The sequence below is a fragment of the Prionailurus viverrinus genome, chromosome B1 (genome assembly GCF_022837055.1).
Source record: "Prionailurus viverrinus isolate Anna chromosome B1, UM_Priviv_1.0, whole genome shotgun sequence".
Lineage (NCBI taxonomy): Eukaryota > Metazoa > Chordata > Mammalia > Carnivora > Felidae > Prionailurus > Prionailurus viverrinus.
In genome coordinates this window covers 2,761,130-2,777,919 of record NC_062564.1, presented here as the reverse complement: position 1 = coordinate 2,777,919, position 16,790 = coordinate 2,761,130, and the positions used below count along the sequence as shown (strand labels likewise).

The window sequence follows — 16,790 nt, the reverse complement described above, 5'->3', positions numbered from 1 at the left end:
TATTCCAGAATACAGAAAGGGCTTTTCAGGTTCAAGAAAACAAAAGCAAATAACCTGACTGAAAATCGGCAAAGGATTTGAATAGACCTCTCTCCACGTAGGTACACATGATCGATAAGCAACGAAAAGCTGCTCAACATCACTAGTCATTCAGGAAACGTAAACCACAGCGAGACACCATCTCCCAGCACTGGGATGGTGATGGTCATGTGGGTGAGAGGCGGCAAAATTGTGGACAGATTGGAGCTGTCCTACTTCACGGACGGGATGTAACCGTGGTGCAGGTGTTGTAGAAAACACCCCGGCCGTTCATCAAGCAGTTACACAGAAAGTTACCAAAAGATGCAGCCATTTCACTCCTGCAGGCATGGCCAGCAGAACACGTAAGAACATATGTTCACACAAAACTGTGTGCCCGATGCTTGTAGGAGCATTATTGCCAATAGCCCAGACGTGGAAGCCGCCGGATGTCTGTCAACTAATGAACAGGCAAAGCGTGCTATATCCATACAATGGAATGTTGTCTTGAAGACATTATACTTAGGAGGAGGAGCCATGCACACACACACACAATACACATCATAGGATTACACCCAGGGATGCCTGGGTGGCTCAGTCGGTTGGGCGGCCGACGTCGGCTCAGGTCATGATCTCACAGCTCGTGAGTTGGAGCCCCGCGATGGGCTCTATGCTGGCAGCTCAGAGCCTGGAGCTTCTGACTCTGTCTCCCTCTCTCTCTGCCCCTCCCCAGCTCACACTCTGTCTCTGTCTCAAAGGTAAATAAACATTAAAAATTTTAAATAAATAAACAAACAAACCATCCAGAATAGGCAGATTGAAGACACAGACACCAGATCAGTGGTCGCCTGGAGCTAGAGGTTGGAGGGTGAGGATACTGGGTTTCCTTTAAGGAAGACAGCAGTGTTCTTAAATCGTAACGATGATTATGACACCATGTGCACATACTAAAAGACTGTGGACTGTACCTTTGCTGTGTTATTATTATTTTTTTGTTTTCATTACTTTTATTTATGTTTTATTTGTTATTGACATTGACATGCAACGTTATGTCAGTTTCAGGTGTTAGGACACAGTGTTTCCACAAGCCCATTCCTTGCTCAGGGGTCACCACGATAAGTGTGCCCACCATCTGCCAACCATACGACGTTATTTCATTATTGTTCATAGTATATCTTAAGCTGTACCTTTCATCTCTGTGACTTACTTGATAACTGGAAATTCGTGCCTCTTCATCCCCTTTATCTTCATTTCACCCACCCCCCTATCCACCCTCCTTCTGGCAACCATGAGTTTGTTCTCAGTTCAAGGGTCTGTTTGTTTTTTGTTTATATATATAGTCCACATATGAGTGAAAGCTATGGTATTTGTCTTTCTCTGTCTGACTTATTTCACTCAGCATCATACTCTCCAGGTCCATCCACGTTGTCACAAATGACAAGACCTCATTCTTTTTTTTAATTTTTTTTTATTTTTGACTGAGTAATATCCCATTGTGTGTGTGTGTGTACACATATATGTATATCAGGTACACACACGCGCACACACACACACACACACACACACACACACACACACATATATATATACGATCTTTGTCTATCGATAGATTTAGACGTACTTTGGGTGGGTACTCTAGTGTATGAAGTTCTTTCAATAGTGATCTTTTAAAAAATTGAATGGCTAGCTTATTCCATGTGAAGAGATGCTTGCCCTCATTCTTAAGCAAAGATATGTGAATGAGGAACAAAGGACGCCCTGTGTTTGATTTGTCAGAGCAGCAAATAGTAGAGATAGTATGAAGGAGGAGGGCCAATGGGAGGGGAGGGCAGGGGAGGGGAAGAGGCTAGCGGTTGGATACCACACAATTGCCCAAGTGTTTTGTAGCACTCCTCATGAAATAATGGTTGAAATGAAATCAGAGCACCACTTTGGAGGACAACCTGGTAAGATTTAGCCACGCGAAAAGTTACAAATTCTGTTAGGCAATGATTCTGCTTCGTAGAATTTATCCTGTATGTTTAGACTCCTGCTGCTGGGTAGCTACAGAAAAAAGATCTCATTGCGACATTAGAAAAATACTATAAATGGCCTAAATGTCCTTCAAAGGTAGACTGGCTGAAAAATTTCTGGCATATCCAATTAATAGTATACTATACACCTAAAAAAAAAATAAATCTAATTCATGTGTGCTGATGGAAAAATTTCAAAGATGGATGGTTAAGTTGAAAAAGCCAAACACAAAAAATGTATATCGTATTCCCATGTTTTTAGAAAAGTATGAAAAGGGAAACAAACGTATATATTAATAGTCCATTGCTGGAAGAACATTATATTATTTGTGTATCTTTTGTGCCATTTTAATGAATATCACGTGCGTGTATTACCCTTTAAATCTTTGAAACGAGAGTAAATACATGAAACTCGCCAGGAGCTCCTGAAGGCATGATCATTGAGAAGCTCCCAAAGACCTTCTTTTATGTTACTCTGTTACGATGGGCAGTCTCTTGCGGCAGGTTGATTTTCCACGATTTTATTGAAGAGAAGTCCGATGCCTATTATGTTCAAACGTAGACAGTCTTGTCTGTGGATAACAAAAAAGTAACTTCGGTTAATTTAAGCAGAACACAAATTCATTAGAATGAGGCAAAGAGATTCACAGAACTACAGAAAGCTGGGGAATGAGGTGTGGTAACTTCATGGAAACTGATAGATGCTGAGGTACCACTTGGCAGCACCGTCTTTCACTTGACACGCACGTATTGAGCCACTACTGTGTCCTCAGTTCTCTCGTAGGCACTGGGGGTTCAAGAGGAAAGCTAGCCGACGAGCTCCCTTGGCACAAGGCAACTCCTGTCCTAGTACACACAGGTCCTGCTGGACTTGTGGCCGTGTGCCGTGTGCACTGTTGAGGCAGGGAAGTGTCCTGACTTTTCAGTGTCACTGCAAGTCTGTGGAGTGGGTGCCATCTGAGCGGGCTGCCTCGGCGCCCTGTACAGGACGTTGTCACCCTGGACACCGGCTGTTACTGCTGCACCACTGCTGCCGGACCCATCACCGGGGACACTCAGCATTGTCCTCAAGGCTCCCCAGCCGCCACAGCCATGGGATGGCTTCCGAGCCACCTCGGTGCTGTGCGTCAGTCACCCCGGTTCACTGCCCAGGGTGGGGGCATCCAACCGGGCGCGAGTTTAGAGAGAACATGTATGTGGCATTTTCCCCTCGCGTGGTGGGCTGTGGATGCCTCTGAAAGTGAAAAATTATCTGATTCATATGTGCTGATGAGGAAGGATCTCAAAGAAATATGGTCAAGTTACAAGAGCGAACATCAATTATAAAATATGTTCATGTTAGAACTTAGGATGGTAAGGAGTAGTGCAATCCGGCATCTGTGGAAGCAATGACGAGTCAAATTCTTGCCATGTTTTTAATGTGAAAAGAGGATTTTTTGTTTGAAAAGCTATTTAAATATATTTGATTGTTTACTTACATTCATGGTTTGTGAAAGAAAATGAAACAAAACTTCTCTTGTGTTTAACATTCCGTAAATTCTGGTACTACACTTCTAAAAGCAGGTCAACTTATTTTTCACAGTTCTGCTATATCCAGATGACCCCAGTCGTAATCCCTCACACGCGTGCATTGAGTGAGCTCAAGCGATTAAGCCAAATACATTTCAAAATTTGTATTATGGGTAAACAGTTTAGATCAAACTTTTTTTTTTAACGTTTATTTATTTTTGAGACAGAGAGAGACAGAGCATGAACAGGGGAGGGTCAGAGAGAGAGGGAGACGCAGAATCCGAAACAGGCTCCAGGCTCTGAGCTGTCAGCACAGAGCCTGACGCGGGGCTCCAACTCACGGACCGCGAGATCATGACCTGAGCCGAAGTCGGCCACTTAACCGACTGAGCCACCCAGGCGCCCCTAGATCAAACTTTCTTATCTGGAAGGAATCGCTTGAGAAGTGTTTTCTAATTTGAGTTTTCATCGTTTGCATCTCTGTCTTGGCCGTGCATCTATTTGCCACTCTGTACCTGTGGATTATAAATTCATAGTTACGTCACCTTCATGACATTTGAGATGCTTACATCCGCCTTCCCTTCTGACGGACAGAGATCACGTTTTATCATCCTTCCGTGTCCTCATGGAAACTGGCATGATGACATTGAGCTATATCCTTTTGTTGAGCATTCTTAAACCCTAACGAATTCTGCAATGTACCTAAAATGAAAGAGGTTACACCAATATATTTGCATACGCAGAATGTAATGTCATTTATATAGACCCCTGGAATATTTAGGTAATTTCATCAGCTACTGTTTCGCTGGAGTCTGTGTCTTAGGACAGGATATAACAGCCAATGGTACCCGTAGATACGTCCACATACATAGACAAAACCATATGGATGCTTTCAGTTTCAGTTTCAATGCAAATATATCTGACCGAAAGTCAAAGTCACGAGGTATGGTGCCCCTTTCGCCTTTCTCACATTTGACATGTGAAATTTTTTTCATGGTATTCTTGAAGGTCATTAAGGACTAATTCATTTTTTGTAACTTGATCATTAACAGACGTTAAAATCTTTCAACAAGACTGTCCGTTTATCGATGGAATTCAACTCCTTGGAGGCTCGGGCCCCGTTCATAAAAGTTGCCAGAGGCTTATCTTCCAGTATGAACGCGGGACCTGCAAACTAATTATTCGTTTTGTTCTCCAGATCCCTTAAACTCGGACCAAGACCCTTCAAATCATTACCACGGCACTAGCAGCGGCTCGGTCGCGGCTGCGATTCTCGTTCCGTTCTTTGCTCTGATTTTGTCCGGATTTGCGTTTTACCTCTACAAACACAGGTACCGTAAAACACCGGTGTGCTTGCGAGGCCCTGGTCTGGGGAATGCGCACTGCCCCCGGTCACACGTTCCCCACGGCTCCACGGTTTTCTCTCTGACGTTAACGATGCCCACGTGGCAAGGCTTTGCTTTGCGTTGTCCGCGGTACTTTTTCAGCAGGGCGACTTCGAGTAATGAACGTTAGGAGAATAAATAGATGGATTAAGAAATGACATGCTGTGTTTCGTAGTCCACTCAAAGACACAATAAAGGATTACATTTCTACTTTTAAGATCAGTGGCCGGTTGTCAGGAACACTGAGACAGCATTTCCACCTTCCAGAAGAAGATTGAACAGAATGGTGTCTGAGTTCTTTCAGCTCCATGAATCTGTGATCTAGAAATTGTGGGTTTATTCCTTTCTTTGAGCTCTCACTATGTAGTAAGAGATATCACATGTTCCATCGCTTGAAAAAGTGTTCTGAATATCTATTAATTTGCATATCCCTGCGAACTGAAACATGTCAAAATTGCAGAAAAACAACTTAGTGAAGTAGATCCTTTCCTTGGAGTTAATGTGGATCCCTGCCCCCCCTCCCCAAAAAAAAGTTGTGGAGGAATTATAAGTCCTTATACATGTTGTCTTTCTCTGGATAATATATTACCTGGAAGAACATGGCATATGCCAAACTGTTCTAAAATACTACTTAGAATAGTGGTATTCCCTACATATAATAACAAGAAACTAAGAAAACAAAAGAAAAATAGAAAAAAAAAACCATGATTCTCTAAGATATTAAGGTATGTTAAATGTGGTCTATGTTCATTTATGTGATACAGATATTTCTGTTTAATCCTGGTTTAAAAAAAGGAAAATGTGGTGTAGGATTTTTTTTTAATGTCTCACAGCATAGCTTCAAATATGTGCTTTCTTATGCTTTGCAAAAATATATAACATAGTAGGAATGTCACTTCAAAATTATATTGCTATGTGATCACATGCATGTGTACACTTTTCCTCTAGTTGGAATGTACTTATTTTAAAAATATAATTCAGTAAAAGGAATCTCAGAAGGTACTTACAAAATTAAAGATTGACACATCTGTATTAATAATAATTACTATTATTATATTTGTAAGTATTAATATATATTGACATATAATTATATAATTAAATAACTAATGTTATTATTGTATAATTATTAATAATTGTTATTATTATGGAGAAAACAGTATTCTCTGCATATAAGTCTGGTGAGCCTTATCTTCAAATTTCTCCTTGGGGCTAGCTGAAAATGTAGTAAATGTAAGAAAAGATATCCCGCCACTTTATCCAATAAAACACCATCCTGAGAAGTGCTTCTATTCTTAAAGTAAATTAATTCTGTAAATTAAAAGTACGTCTTCTTTCGCAAGGTTCTCTAGGAAACATAATACCCTTATAAGTACACATACAGTAGGAATTTGTAATTCCTACAAATTCATTTTTGTTTTTTGTTTTTTTTTTTAATTTTTTTGGCATTCATGTTAACCCCAAGGTTAACATGCAGTTCATTAAAGTTCTTTTACCCCACCTATTGACATTTCCCTGTCTGTAGGGGGGGTCTCTGGAAGGCCCCCCTACGGGGGGACCCACGTGCAGGAGTCAGACGGCATCCCCACCTGCCAGTGAGCGTCTCATTGACGTGGCTCCCAGCAAGGCAGACCTTTGTATGTCTCAGAGACAGCTCCCTCCGGCGCGTCTCTGATCCTTTCAAAAGACAGCCCTACACAATTCAGCACTTCTGGTTATATCTTAATTTTAAGATGACATAACATTGGGGAGAATATTCAGTATATATCACAGCTGTAGTCTTTCAACCCTAGAAGCTTCCCTACCACAACGTTCTGTATTTCAGTATTTGGTGCGTCAGCACAGGAAATGCGTGAGGGTAGATCACAGACCACAAAAGCAGTGGGGAGGGAGACACCATTTGGTCCTTTTGTGAATTTGACCCCTTCCTTCATTTCCATGCTTGTAGGCTGGTGGGATTTAATCTCAGTGTGGCTCTCGCACAATGTCGCCCATCATGCTTGTCATCCGAGAGGCTGCGCTGTGTCTAGAACATGACAGAAGGTTGTCTAATCTCATGGCTCTCATGAGCCATTAAGCCAGTGTGACTTCTTATAGTTCTCAGAATTGGGGGGTTTCTGCAGGAGCAACCAAGCCACGCCCGATCACCCAGGCACGTCGTAAGTTCATTTTCCTTTGAGTTATTGCCATGTACCCAGGGAACACACCAAGCTATGCATTTTCTCTCCACTGGCTTCTTACCCTCTACAGATGTAAAAGTTCCTTAAGCAGTTGGCTCCGCGTTTCTCAAGTTAAAACCTTATTCCTGCTCATTTCTGACTTGCTCTCATTACACTTGGAAGTGTTTCCTCCGTCAGAGCCAGGGCTCCTGACACAGGACTCCCACACGCTTCGTTCTCTGCAGCCCTTGGGTCCCATCCAACTCTTTGGGGTTTCCCTGGCAATTTGGGAATGGTGGTAACCCCTGACCGGGGAGACTACACAGGGGATTTAGCCAGTTTTTAACTTCATTAACGTTTGGCTGCATTAGTTTATTCCATTTTGCTACTGGAGCATTTTCAAGTTCAATGTCAAAGACCTCTCCGACTCCTGGGGCAGTTGACAGGAACCTCATTCTGTGAAACGTACACGCTCAGAATTCTCTTTTTTCTCAATGAACGTAACGTAAGTTAAGAAAATTTGCTAGCTAAGTCACTAAAACAGAAGCATCAGTAATGTTTTTGCTAGTGTGGTTGTTGACATTAAAGTTCCGTTTTTACCACCTGATGTATTTGCCTTATGTAATTTCTCTGGAAAAAAAACCATGTGGGAACAGACTAGACAGCTTTAAGTCTTTTACATCTAAAATTACTTTAATTCTCTAAAGTTAGATCATACACAGGGGGTTTCTTTAATTAGAACCTGTAACCAGTAGTTTGACAAACAGTTGAATGTCTTTTCCATAATTTAGTCACTGGTTATATTATATTACAAGAATAGCTAGTATTTGGTGAACATTATAATAGCAGTGAACTAAAGTTTATGTTCCTATTTTCGTTTGATCTGAACGGTCCTAAAGGGTTGACATCTTGATTCAGCATCTTACGTTTTAGAGAGTGACTGAACAGTGACTTTCTCAGGGGCATAACAACTTACAAATGACAAATGTCTAAACCAAACTCGGACCCCGGCATTGATGTGTTTCCCATGTTGCAAAGAATATTTGTAAACGGCAGCTAACTCTTTGATTTTAGAAACAGCTTCCATTTTTTTTTAACCATCTCTGTAATCCCAACAACCAATTCTAAAAAAGAGAAAGGTCTACGAGCGTGGCGACGCGCACCATTCCCCACAACCGCGTGTGTGTGTGTTTCCCTGCTGAGTTGGGCGTGACGTCTTGTACTCAGGCCCCAGCTGCTGTGCCTCTTTTCTTGAAACCTGGGCACTAACGGTCTGTTCCTTCTTTCCCCTCTAGAACGAGACCAAAAGTTCAATACAACGGCTATGCCGGACACGAAAACAGCAATGGACAAGCTTCATTTGAAAACCCTATGTATGATACAAACTTAAAACCCACAGAGGCAAAGGCTGTGCGGTTTGACACAACTCTGAACACAGTGTGCACAGTGGTATAGCCCTCAGTGCCCCATTAGGACTGATTCATAGCCATACCTCTGTTGGACAAGCAGTAACTCCTTTGGTGCCATATACCACTCTCCCTTCTAGTCTTGGCTTTGCTGCGGTGATCTTTCACATCTTCTGCTGGCGTCTGTGCGGCGGGAATCTCCAGTCACGTGCGCCAGAGTCTCCTGAGGATCGGGTGACACAGAGACCTGCATTCTGAACGTGGATTCTCCATGCCTGGCTTCATCTGCTCGGGATCAAGGCACACTCAAGGAAGACTGCCGAGTCACGCCAATACTTTGTACTTAATGCCTCAGACTTTCGTATTTCTGTGTGGCTGGGATGCCTTTCAATGCAATCTTCTGGGCACGTGGATACATCCCCTGGGTGCGGTGATAAAATGATAGCACCACAATATGTTGTTTTGTTTTTTTAACCCCCGTAAATATGAATACTCTGAAAAACAACAACAACAACAACAACAACAACAACAACAACAACAGAGCTCTCTTGAAGAAACCTTTCTGGTAGAGATGCACACACCTACAAACGCTTCACTCTGTCCTTCCTGAGACCTGACAAGCTTTGAGGACTCACGGCTCCCCTCGGTGTCCATTCCTAGGGCCATTTGCAAATTTCCCAGTCAGCCGTTCGATTGCAGAATTTTTGATGCACAATTTTTTGCACTAGTGTGTTATGAATGACTGAGTAAGATTCTGATAAAAAAATAAACTATTTACACAGGGTTTATACACACTATCCATTGTATATAAGCATCTTCTCATGCTGTCCAGCGAAACATCCACCATCCATCCGTTCAGTTGGCATCTTAGCAAAAGAAAACATCCCCAGATATGGCACAGGTTTTAAAGGGAAACGTGGTGTTGAAGAGATTTATTTTATCATTGCTTCTTTTAGCTGCATATGTGTGTTGAAGTCATTGACGATGTCGAGAGAGGGGGGAAACACCAGAGGGCTTTGCAGTTGCCGCACACTCTGTTCCCTTTAGCAGCACCCGTGACCGCCAGTCCTGCTGTATTGCGTGGCCAGGGGGCTGCTGAGCTTTTCTTTGCTGTGGAGAATGTCAGTAGTAATTTATTTTAGATAGCTCATGAGCTTGTGAGGCTTGGCTCACTGTAGTCTTCCCTCCGCATCACAGTTTGTTCTTCCAGAGCACCGCCACTCTCCGCCGTGGCGTTGAAGGACGGTGCTGTGCAGTCGCCCCTTGAACTCAGTGGGAACCGTCCGGGAGCAGAGCATCAGATGTCCCTCCGGAGGCCAGGAAACATTACACACGCTCCTCTTTCCCGGTGACACATTTTACATATCACTGTGTCCTTCGTTTCGTGCTAGTTCCAGATGCAGAGACAACTGGATTTTTCACATTTAAAATTTCTCATACATTAAATTCTGAATGATGGTAGGAAGGAAATGGGTGTGGTCCCCAGTGTGGATAAAAACATCAAAGGATGAAATAGAAGACATGGCAATGAGATGGTGATGTCACAAAACCACAGTGAAGACCAAGTTTATTTTTATTTATAACTGTTGGCTAAAAGCGTTTTGAAAAGGCAGTGCTTATTTTGTTATTTGCGTTTTAAGTACGTACCCCCCATATGGAAAACGTCTCCCTTCTCACATTCCAGAGCAGCGTCTGTAGAGCGTTTCATTCCTGTTGTTGTGGGCGTATTCACACCTAGCTTTAAGGCCGATATAGTGGTGTCTCTGTTGCATGTTTAAATGCAGGGCTTCAAAAGTGAAAAAAAAAAAAAAGGAAAAAAAAAAGACACAAAAACCTGTCAGGAAAATAGTTCATTCTTTCATGTCATGTGTTTTGAATTGAACCCTTTAGCGGATATTTGATCCTTGGTGCCCACTGTCGCGTTGCTCGTTTGAAGGGTCCTATGCTGTTAGGAGGACATAACTGACCTCTTCTAGTTGCTTCTTTGCCTTTTGAACTCCAAATGACGAATTCCTTAGTATCACGCTGAATTCCCAGCACCTTTTCCTCTGGCCAACCCGATAACGTGACTGGAGATTTGCTTTGCAGCCTGGGGCCCTTACGCGGATTTTTCTCCTTAGACTAGACAAGGTGAGCCAGAGCCAGGCTCCTAACACGCACACTGACCGGGCACGGAAAGGGAGCGTGAGGAAGTTCCAGGATCGCTGTGTGCAGGGGAGAACAGGGTTACTATATATATTAGGTGTATATATATACATACATATATACATATAAATATATTGTACATATATCTAAGTTTGAGTCATTCAAACTAGGTGCAAAATGCTGACTTCAGAGTCTGAATCAATGTCTCTCTCCCCCCATCCCTGACCTGCTTGCCGGTCAACGACGTCACAAATTCCTGAAACGACAGGACATACATACACGCGACAACCACATATCAGATATTAGATACCATTTTCCTTTGTGTGCACAGTAAACCCGACCTTTGGTTGCCACTTTGGAGCATGTTATTAAACCCCAAATACAACATGCGATGGTCCTGCGAGAAGTCCGCCGAGTTTCTTCCTAGGGTGTGTGCGCGGTATTGAACCAGATCCCCTGCAAGGTGTGGAGGCGCGCGTGCAGGTGGTCCGCACACGCGCCTTCCGCCGTGGGGCTGCAAGACTCCTTCTGGAAGCGCCCAGAACCGTGTGCGGGAAGGACCCCATGCTAACACAGGTTATGTGCTTCAGAGCTGTTTAAAACTGCTGCTCGTATCACACATCTTGCCTTTCTTCAGGCTAGCTGCAATAATTTTTTTCTTCTGTAAGATATTTTGTAAACAACAACAACAAAAAGCTATTATAAAAAAAAAGGGGGACAGAACGCTGGTATCACGATCAGGAAACCCATCGCACCTCTGCCCGCCCCGTGTTACCATCTCGCCACATGCTGCTGACATGAAGTAGGTGCAAATGACCTTTTTGTACAGAGATATATTTTTTATGAAGAATTTGTAAAATTATTAAATATGCTGTAATTTTTTGATTAATGTAGGTAAATTGTTAAAAAAAATAAATGTTTTTACAAATACAGAACTGTAATTTTCCCAATAATGTACAATGTACCACCCCTAGCTGATTTTCAGTTCCGACCCTATTACACATGTATTAATATTAAAGTGGCCTGTTAAAATGAACAGTATCTTTCTTTTTTGTCAAAAACATTATAAAGAGAGTGTAATATAGCCTGTGCAATGCCACCTACCTTTAAAGCAAATCAGAGTTCTAATTAAATATTTAATTTTAGATTTCTAGTTTTTGGTGTGACTTTATTTTAGCCTCGTATGTGCACGAATTTATTTCACCATAACAGGGGCGTGGAGTCTGTGTCAGGGGAGGAAAAGTGCAAGCGTTCGTAAGGGGCTCTCATTGCACTTAGAACCAGGCTCAGTGTTTCCCCCCAGACGTTGGCATCGTGGGCGTGATGAACAAACAGCCCGCTTGTGAGTGAGCATGATTCGGAGGGTGGCAGGGGGAAGCTGACGTATTTCTCTGTGGTCTACCTAAACCCCGTGAGAGGAGTTCTTTCTGTACAGGTCTATGGTGTGGGAACATGACACGTAAGGACTTGAGGGACTCATTTAACAAAGCATTTCAAATATCACACTTGAAGAAGGCTCAAACATTTCCCTCCCTCAGCCTTTAAAATTCAAGGCCAGCTGCGGTCCACTCATTTTGGAGCTGAGAGAAAACACAACACTTTACAACTCCTCGGTGGCCCATCAAGCTGAACGTCCTGCAGTTAAGCAGAATGATATACTAATTTTCCTGGGAGTCAAGTTATTACAAAATGAAAAACAACCAATAATAATAAAAAAAAAATAGCCCCACCGTGACTTCTAAGAAACGAGAGTTTTGATCTCTCACTTAGACTCTGGATCTCTTTGGGTCCACGGATGTTTTTAGGGCCTATTATACACCAGACTTCTTTCCTTCCACACGACTTGCCTAACTTCAGATAGTCCTCCGAATACAGCAAAGTCGGTGTAAATTTTCATGTTATAGATGACGACACAGAAGTTCCAAGAGGCTGGTCAATTTGCCCAAGGATGCACAGCTAGACAGGGTGACAGTAGAGATCAGTTTTCTCCTCACCTTCTTGTTTTCACTAAAACTACATTATTAAATTCATCAGGATTTTCTTTTTCTGCAATGAAAAAAAAAGTTCTCATTTTCATTGTAAATGATTCTGTTTGGTCCTCACTGTGTTAAAAATTACCCCAAGTTAAAAATTCCGAGAGGTATAACTACTCCACAATATGAGTGTTAATATCTCCCAGAATTGCTCACACATAATCTGCCCTGAAGAAGTTTTTAAGAAATTAAACTGGAATTCAAGAGCCCTGAAGACATCCTGTGGTTGTAACACACTGTCTAACACGCTGAAATCAAACAAGAACTTTATTTTTTTGCAATTTTTTTAAAGTTCATTTATTTATTTTGAGAGAGAGAGGCAGAGAGAGAATCCCAAGCAGGCTCACCATAGTCAGTGCTGAGCCCGATGTGGGGCTCAAATTCACAGAACCATGAGATTGTGATCTGAGCCGATATCAAGAGTTTGTTGCTTAACTGACTGAGGCACCCAGGCGCCCCCATGTGAGAACTTTAATCTGAGCTGACTTTTCTACCTGTGCATCTTGAAAACTGACTAGGAGGGGTGCCTGGGTGGCTCAGTCGGTTAAACGGCTGACTTCGGCTCAGGTCATGATCTCTCGAGGTTGACAAGTTCAAGCCCCGCGTCGGGCTCTGTGCTGACAGCTTAGCAGAGCCTGGATCCTGCTTCAGATTCTGTGTCTCCCTCTCTCTCTGTCTCTGCTTGTACTGTCTCTCACTGTCTCTCTCAAAAATAAATAAAACATTAAAAAAATTAAGAAAAAAGAAAACTGACTAGGAATTACTACGTCGTCTCCAAAATCTGTCTCCAGCGTCTGGCGTACTTAGCATGTGGCAAGCGTTCTGCACGGAGTAGGTCCTCAGGTGGCTACAGAACCTGAGCCAAGTATACCCCAGCTCTCATGCTCACTTCTGGGGACTTTTTCTGGAAGGGCTGTGAGTTTTACACATTCTCGGCATGACCTGGGATGCCCACAACATAGGGATACGCAGTCCGTTTTAAGCGACGGCTCTTTGCAATAATCAGGAAGCTCTGACTTAGTCACTGTGGTGGAGGTGCTTCCTTCCAGAGGACAACAGGGTCATCCCACTGACTAACGGCACCAGGACAGCCACGCACAGCACTGTCTCCTTCTCTGGACGCCGTTGCCTCTGAAGTCTGGCGGGTCTCCCCTTTTGGTGGCGGCAGCACGTGGCTATCCTTTGGGAACCTGTGCCCTCGTGACAATCTGTTTTGGTAGCACGCCTGCCACAGCCCTCCATCCGTCTGCGAGCCAGAACCACTCTCCTCCTGGAGACACAGACATGAGATGTGTGTGGCAGGATGAACACTGACCGCCCAGGAGATGAGCCCATCCTTCCCCACGGCCGAGTCTGGGCTGTTCTCCTGAGTCAGCTAACTCCCACCTTTTGATCTCTTCTTCTTCAACCTTCCAGACCTGGTACTTCTACTTGCATTTAGGGGACCCATCAGTGTAATTGCACTTAACAGATGGAGACAGCATCTCCGTGATGTGCCCTGACACAGCCTCTCAGGGGCCCAGCGCCCCCCTGCCCCCGGCTGCTCCCCTCCACGTCCAGCCCCTGCAACCAGGACCCACCACCCCCGAGCCCTGGTGTCCCTGAACATACGCAACAGCGAAGGACTGGAGGTAAAGCGGCTCACAGAACTGCTCAGAAGCCGGGACACTTCCACAAGACTTCCATGCAAGTCTCGTCAGGTGAATTAATACGCTCATGTGCATAAACCCGACCAGAGAGGGGACCAGCAGCTTTGGGCAGTGCTCAGGGTCCATAAGGGATGACAAGACATTGTCTCGAAAGCTTACGTTAAGAGACGTTAGGGGCTGAAAGGGTAGCTCTGCAATACCGCTTAGAAGATGTCTTTTGGTTTATCTCATTTCGTCACGTTATCCTCTTGTGGCTATTAAAGCAGCCTTTAATTTGTCCCAAGGTTTCTTTTAGGGAAGGTGCTGGTGCCATTGTTTCAGGCCCCTGGTACTGCTTCATCCACGGGGTTATGTGTAAAAGAAGTGCTTAACGGGGGACAGCGAAGAGAGAAATCACTCCAAGAGTATTAAGATGCATTGCTTTCTTCTCTGTGCACGAGAAGGGCATCTCACAGCCTGGGGACCTGGGCCAGGCCCAGCACACCTGTCTGTACCAGACACTTGCCACGTAGATGTGCCCTATGAGTCTTTACGTGGTCACTGACCTGACACTACTCAGCATTTGGTTGTAGCCCATCTTCCTGTCCTTACACACCTAGGGTGGTAAGTTGAATGCTTTCGGTGCAGTAACAGACATCCAGTCCTCTTGGGAGGCACAAGCCCATACGTGTGCACCTGGGACCGGGGGCTCCTGTCTCAAGAACATACCTTTGATTTAAAGAAAAACGCCTGGGTGGATCAGTTGGTTAAGCTTCCGACTTGGTCTCAGCTCAGGTCTTGATCTCAGAGTTGTAGTTCAAGCTCCATGTTGGGCTCCACACTGGGCCTGAAATGTCCTTAAGAAAAAAAAAAAAATAAATAAATAAATAAAAATAATGAAAGAAAGAAATAAAGAAAGGAAGGAAGGAAGGAAGGAAAGAAAAAGAGAAAGAAAGAAAGAAAGAAAGAAAGAAAGAAAGAAAGAAGAAATAAAAAGAAAAGAGAGGAAGGAAGGAAGGAAAGAAAACAAGAAAGAAAGAGAAGAAAGAGGAAGGAAGGAAGAAGGAATGAAAGAAAGAAAGAAAGAAAGAAAGAAAGAAAGAAAGAAAGAGAAAGAAGGAAAGGAAAGAAGGAAGAAAGAAAGAAAGAAAGAAAGAGAAAAAGAAAGAAGGAAGGAAAGAAGAAAGAAAGAAAGAAAGAAAGAAAGAAAGAAAGAAAGAAAGAAAAGGACAGAAGAAGGCAAGGACGGAAGAAGGAAAGAAGGAAAGGAAGGAAGGAAGGAAGGAAGGAAGGAAGGAAGGAAGGAAGAACGAAAACCTGCAAAAGAAATGAACACTATGACCCCATTTACCAAAATGATTAAAAACCATGCAAATTAATATTCTATGTTGTAAGTGGATATATGTATATATATACACACACATATATATGTGTGTGTGTATATATATACATATATATTGATGTTGTTAGAATTGCTTGGAATGGATTAATGTCCTGTTCAGATTAACGATCCTTCTAGGGAGGGAACAGAGGAATGGAATTGAGGGGCTACATGGAGTTGCCTGCAGTGGAAATTTGGGCAAGGTATTTACCAGTGTCATCGAAGGTGGATATAAAAGTAATGTCTACCTGATGGGGCTGTAAAGAAAGGAAAATGTGAAAGTAGATTTAAGATGCATAAAATATGGCCTCATATAGGGACCCCTGGGTGGCTCAGTCGGTTAGCATCTGCCTTTGGCTCAGGTCATGATCTCATGGATTGTGAGTTCGAGCCCCACATCAGGCTCCATGCTGACAGCTCAGAGCCTGGAGCCTGCTTCGGATTCTGTGTCTCCCTCTCTCTGCCCCTTCCCCACTCAAGCTCTGTATCCCTCTCTCTCTCTCTCTCAAAAATAAAATAAACATTAATTTTTTTAATGGCCTAGTACACAGTAGTACCTATTTATCTATTATCTATATAATCTATTGCCTATCTTGCTATCAATCACCCATCATTCCATTAATCATCTATCATTTATCTCTCACTGTACAATTAATCTTTATTTATTTTTTTAAAAATCTGAAACAAATAGAAAAAATGTTAACTTTGACAAAGTTGTACAAGTGTGTCCACATACTTTTATCATACTTTATGCCTTAACTGGTGGTTGACAGCCTTCCCCTCGAAATGTTAAAATAATGGACATGGTGGTCAGGCTGGCAGAGGCGTGAGCCCTTGCCCGCCTCCTCCTATCTCTGAGACGCCGGATGATTTCATAACTTCTCCTTCTGGCCAATTTCCCAAACTCTTTCCTACATTGGGAACACCAGTATCGCTTTGTTTGAAAAGCCTGTGCCCTTTTGTAAGTAAAGACAGGCTGTGGGTGGTTGGTGAAGCCATTGGAAACACCCATATTTTAGAGTCACTTGAAGGCAAGGTTAGTGGGGGAGCTGTTTGTGCTCTATTTTGTTATATGCTTGGTGAATGATTTTAATGCAATATTTTATATTGATGTAAG

General features: G+C 43.1%; 1 protein-coding gene across 1 annotated transcript in view; it reads left to right on the top strand.

Moving 5' to 3' along the window:
• CSMD1 (CUB and Sushi multiple domains 1) overlaps positions 1-9,775 on the top strand; it is a gene marked incomplete at its 5' end in the record, with an annotated part of 688,146 nt that extends 678,371 nt beyond the window's left edge. The window contains 2 exons of the mRNA XM_047855978.1: positions 4,738-4,870; positions 8,376-9,775. Coding sequence (XP_047711934.1) covers positions 4,738-4,870; positions 8,376-8,535 — 293 coding nt within the window. The remainder of the gene's footprint in view (positions 1-4,737; positions 4,871-8,375) is intronic.
• Positions 9,776-16,790: the final 7,015 nt, after the last annotated feature.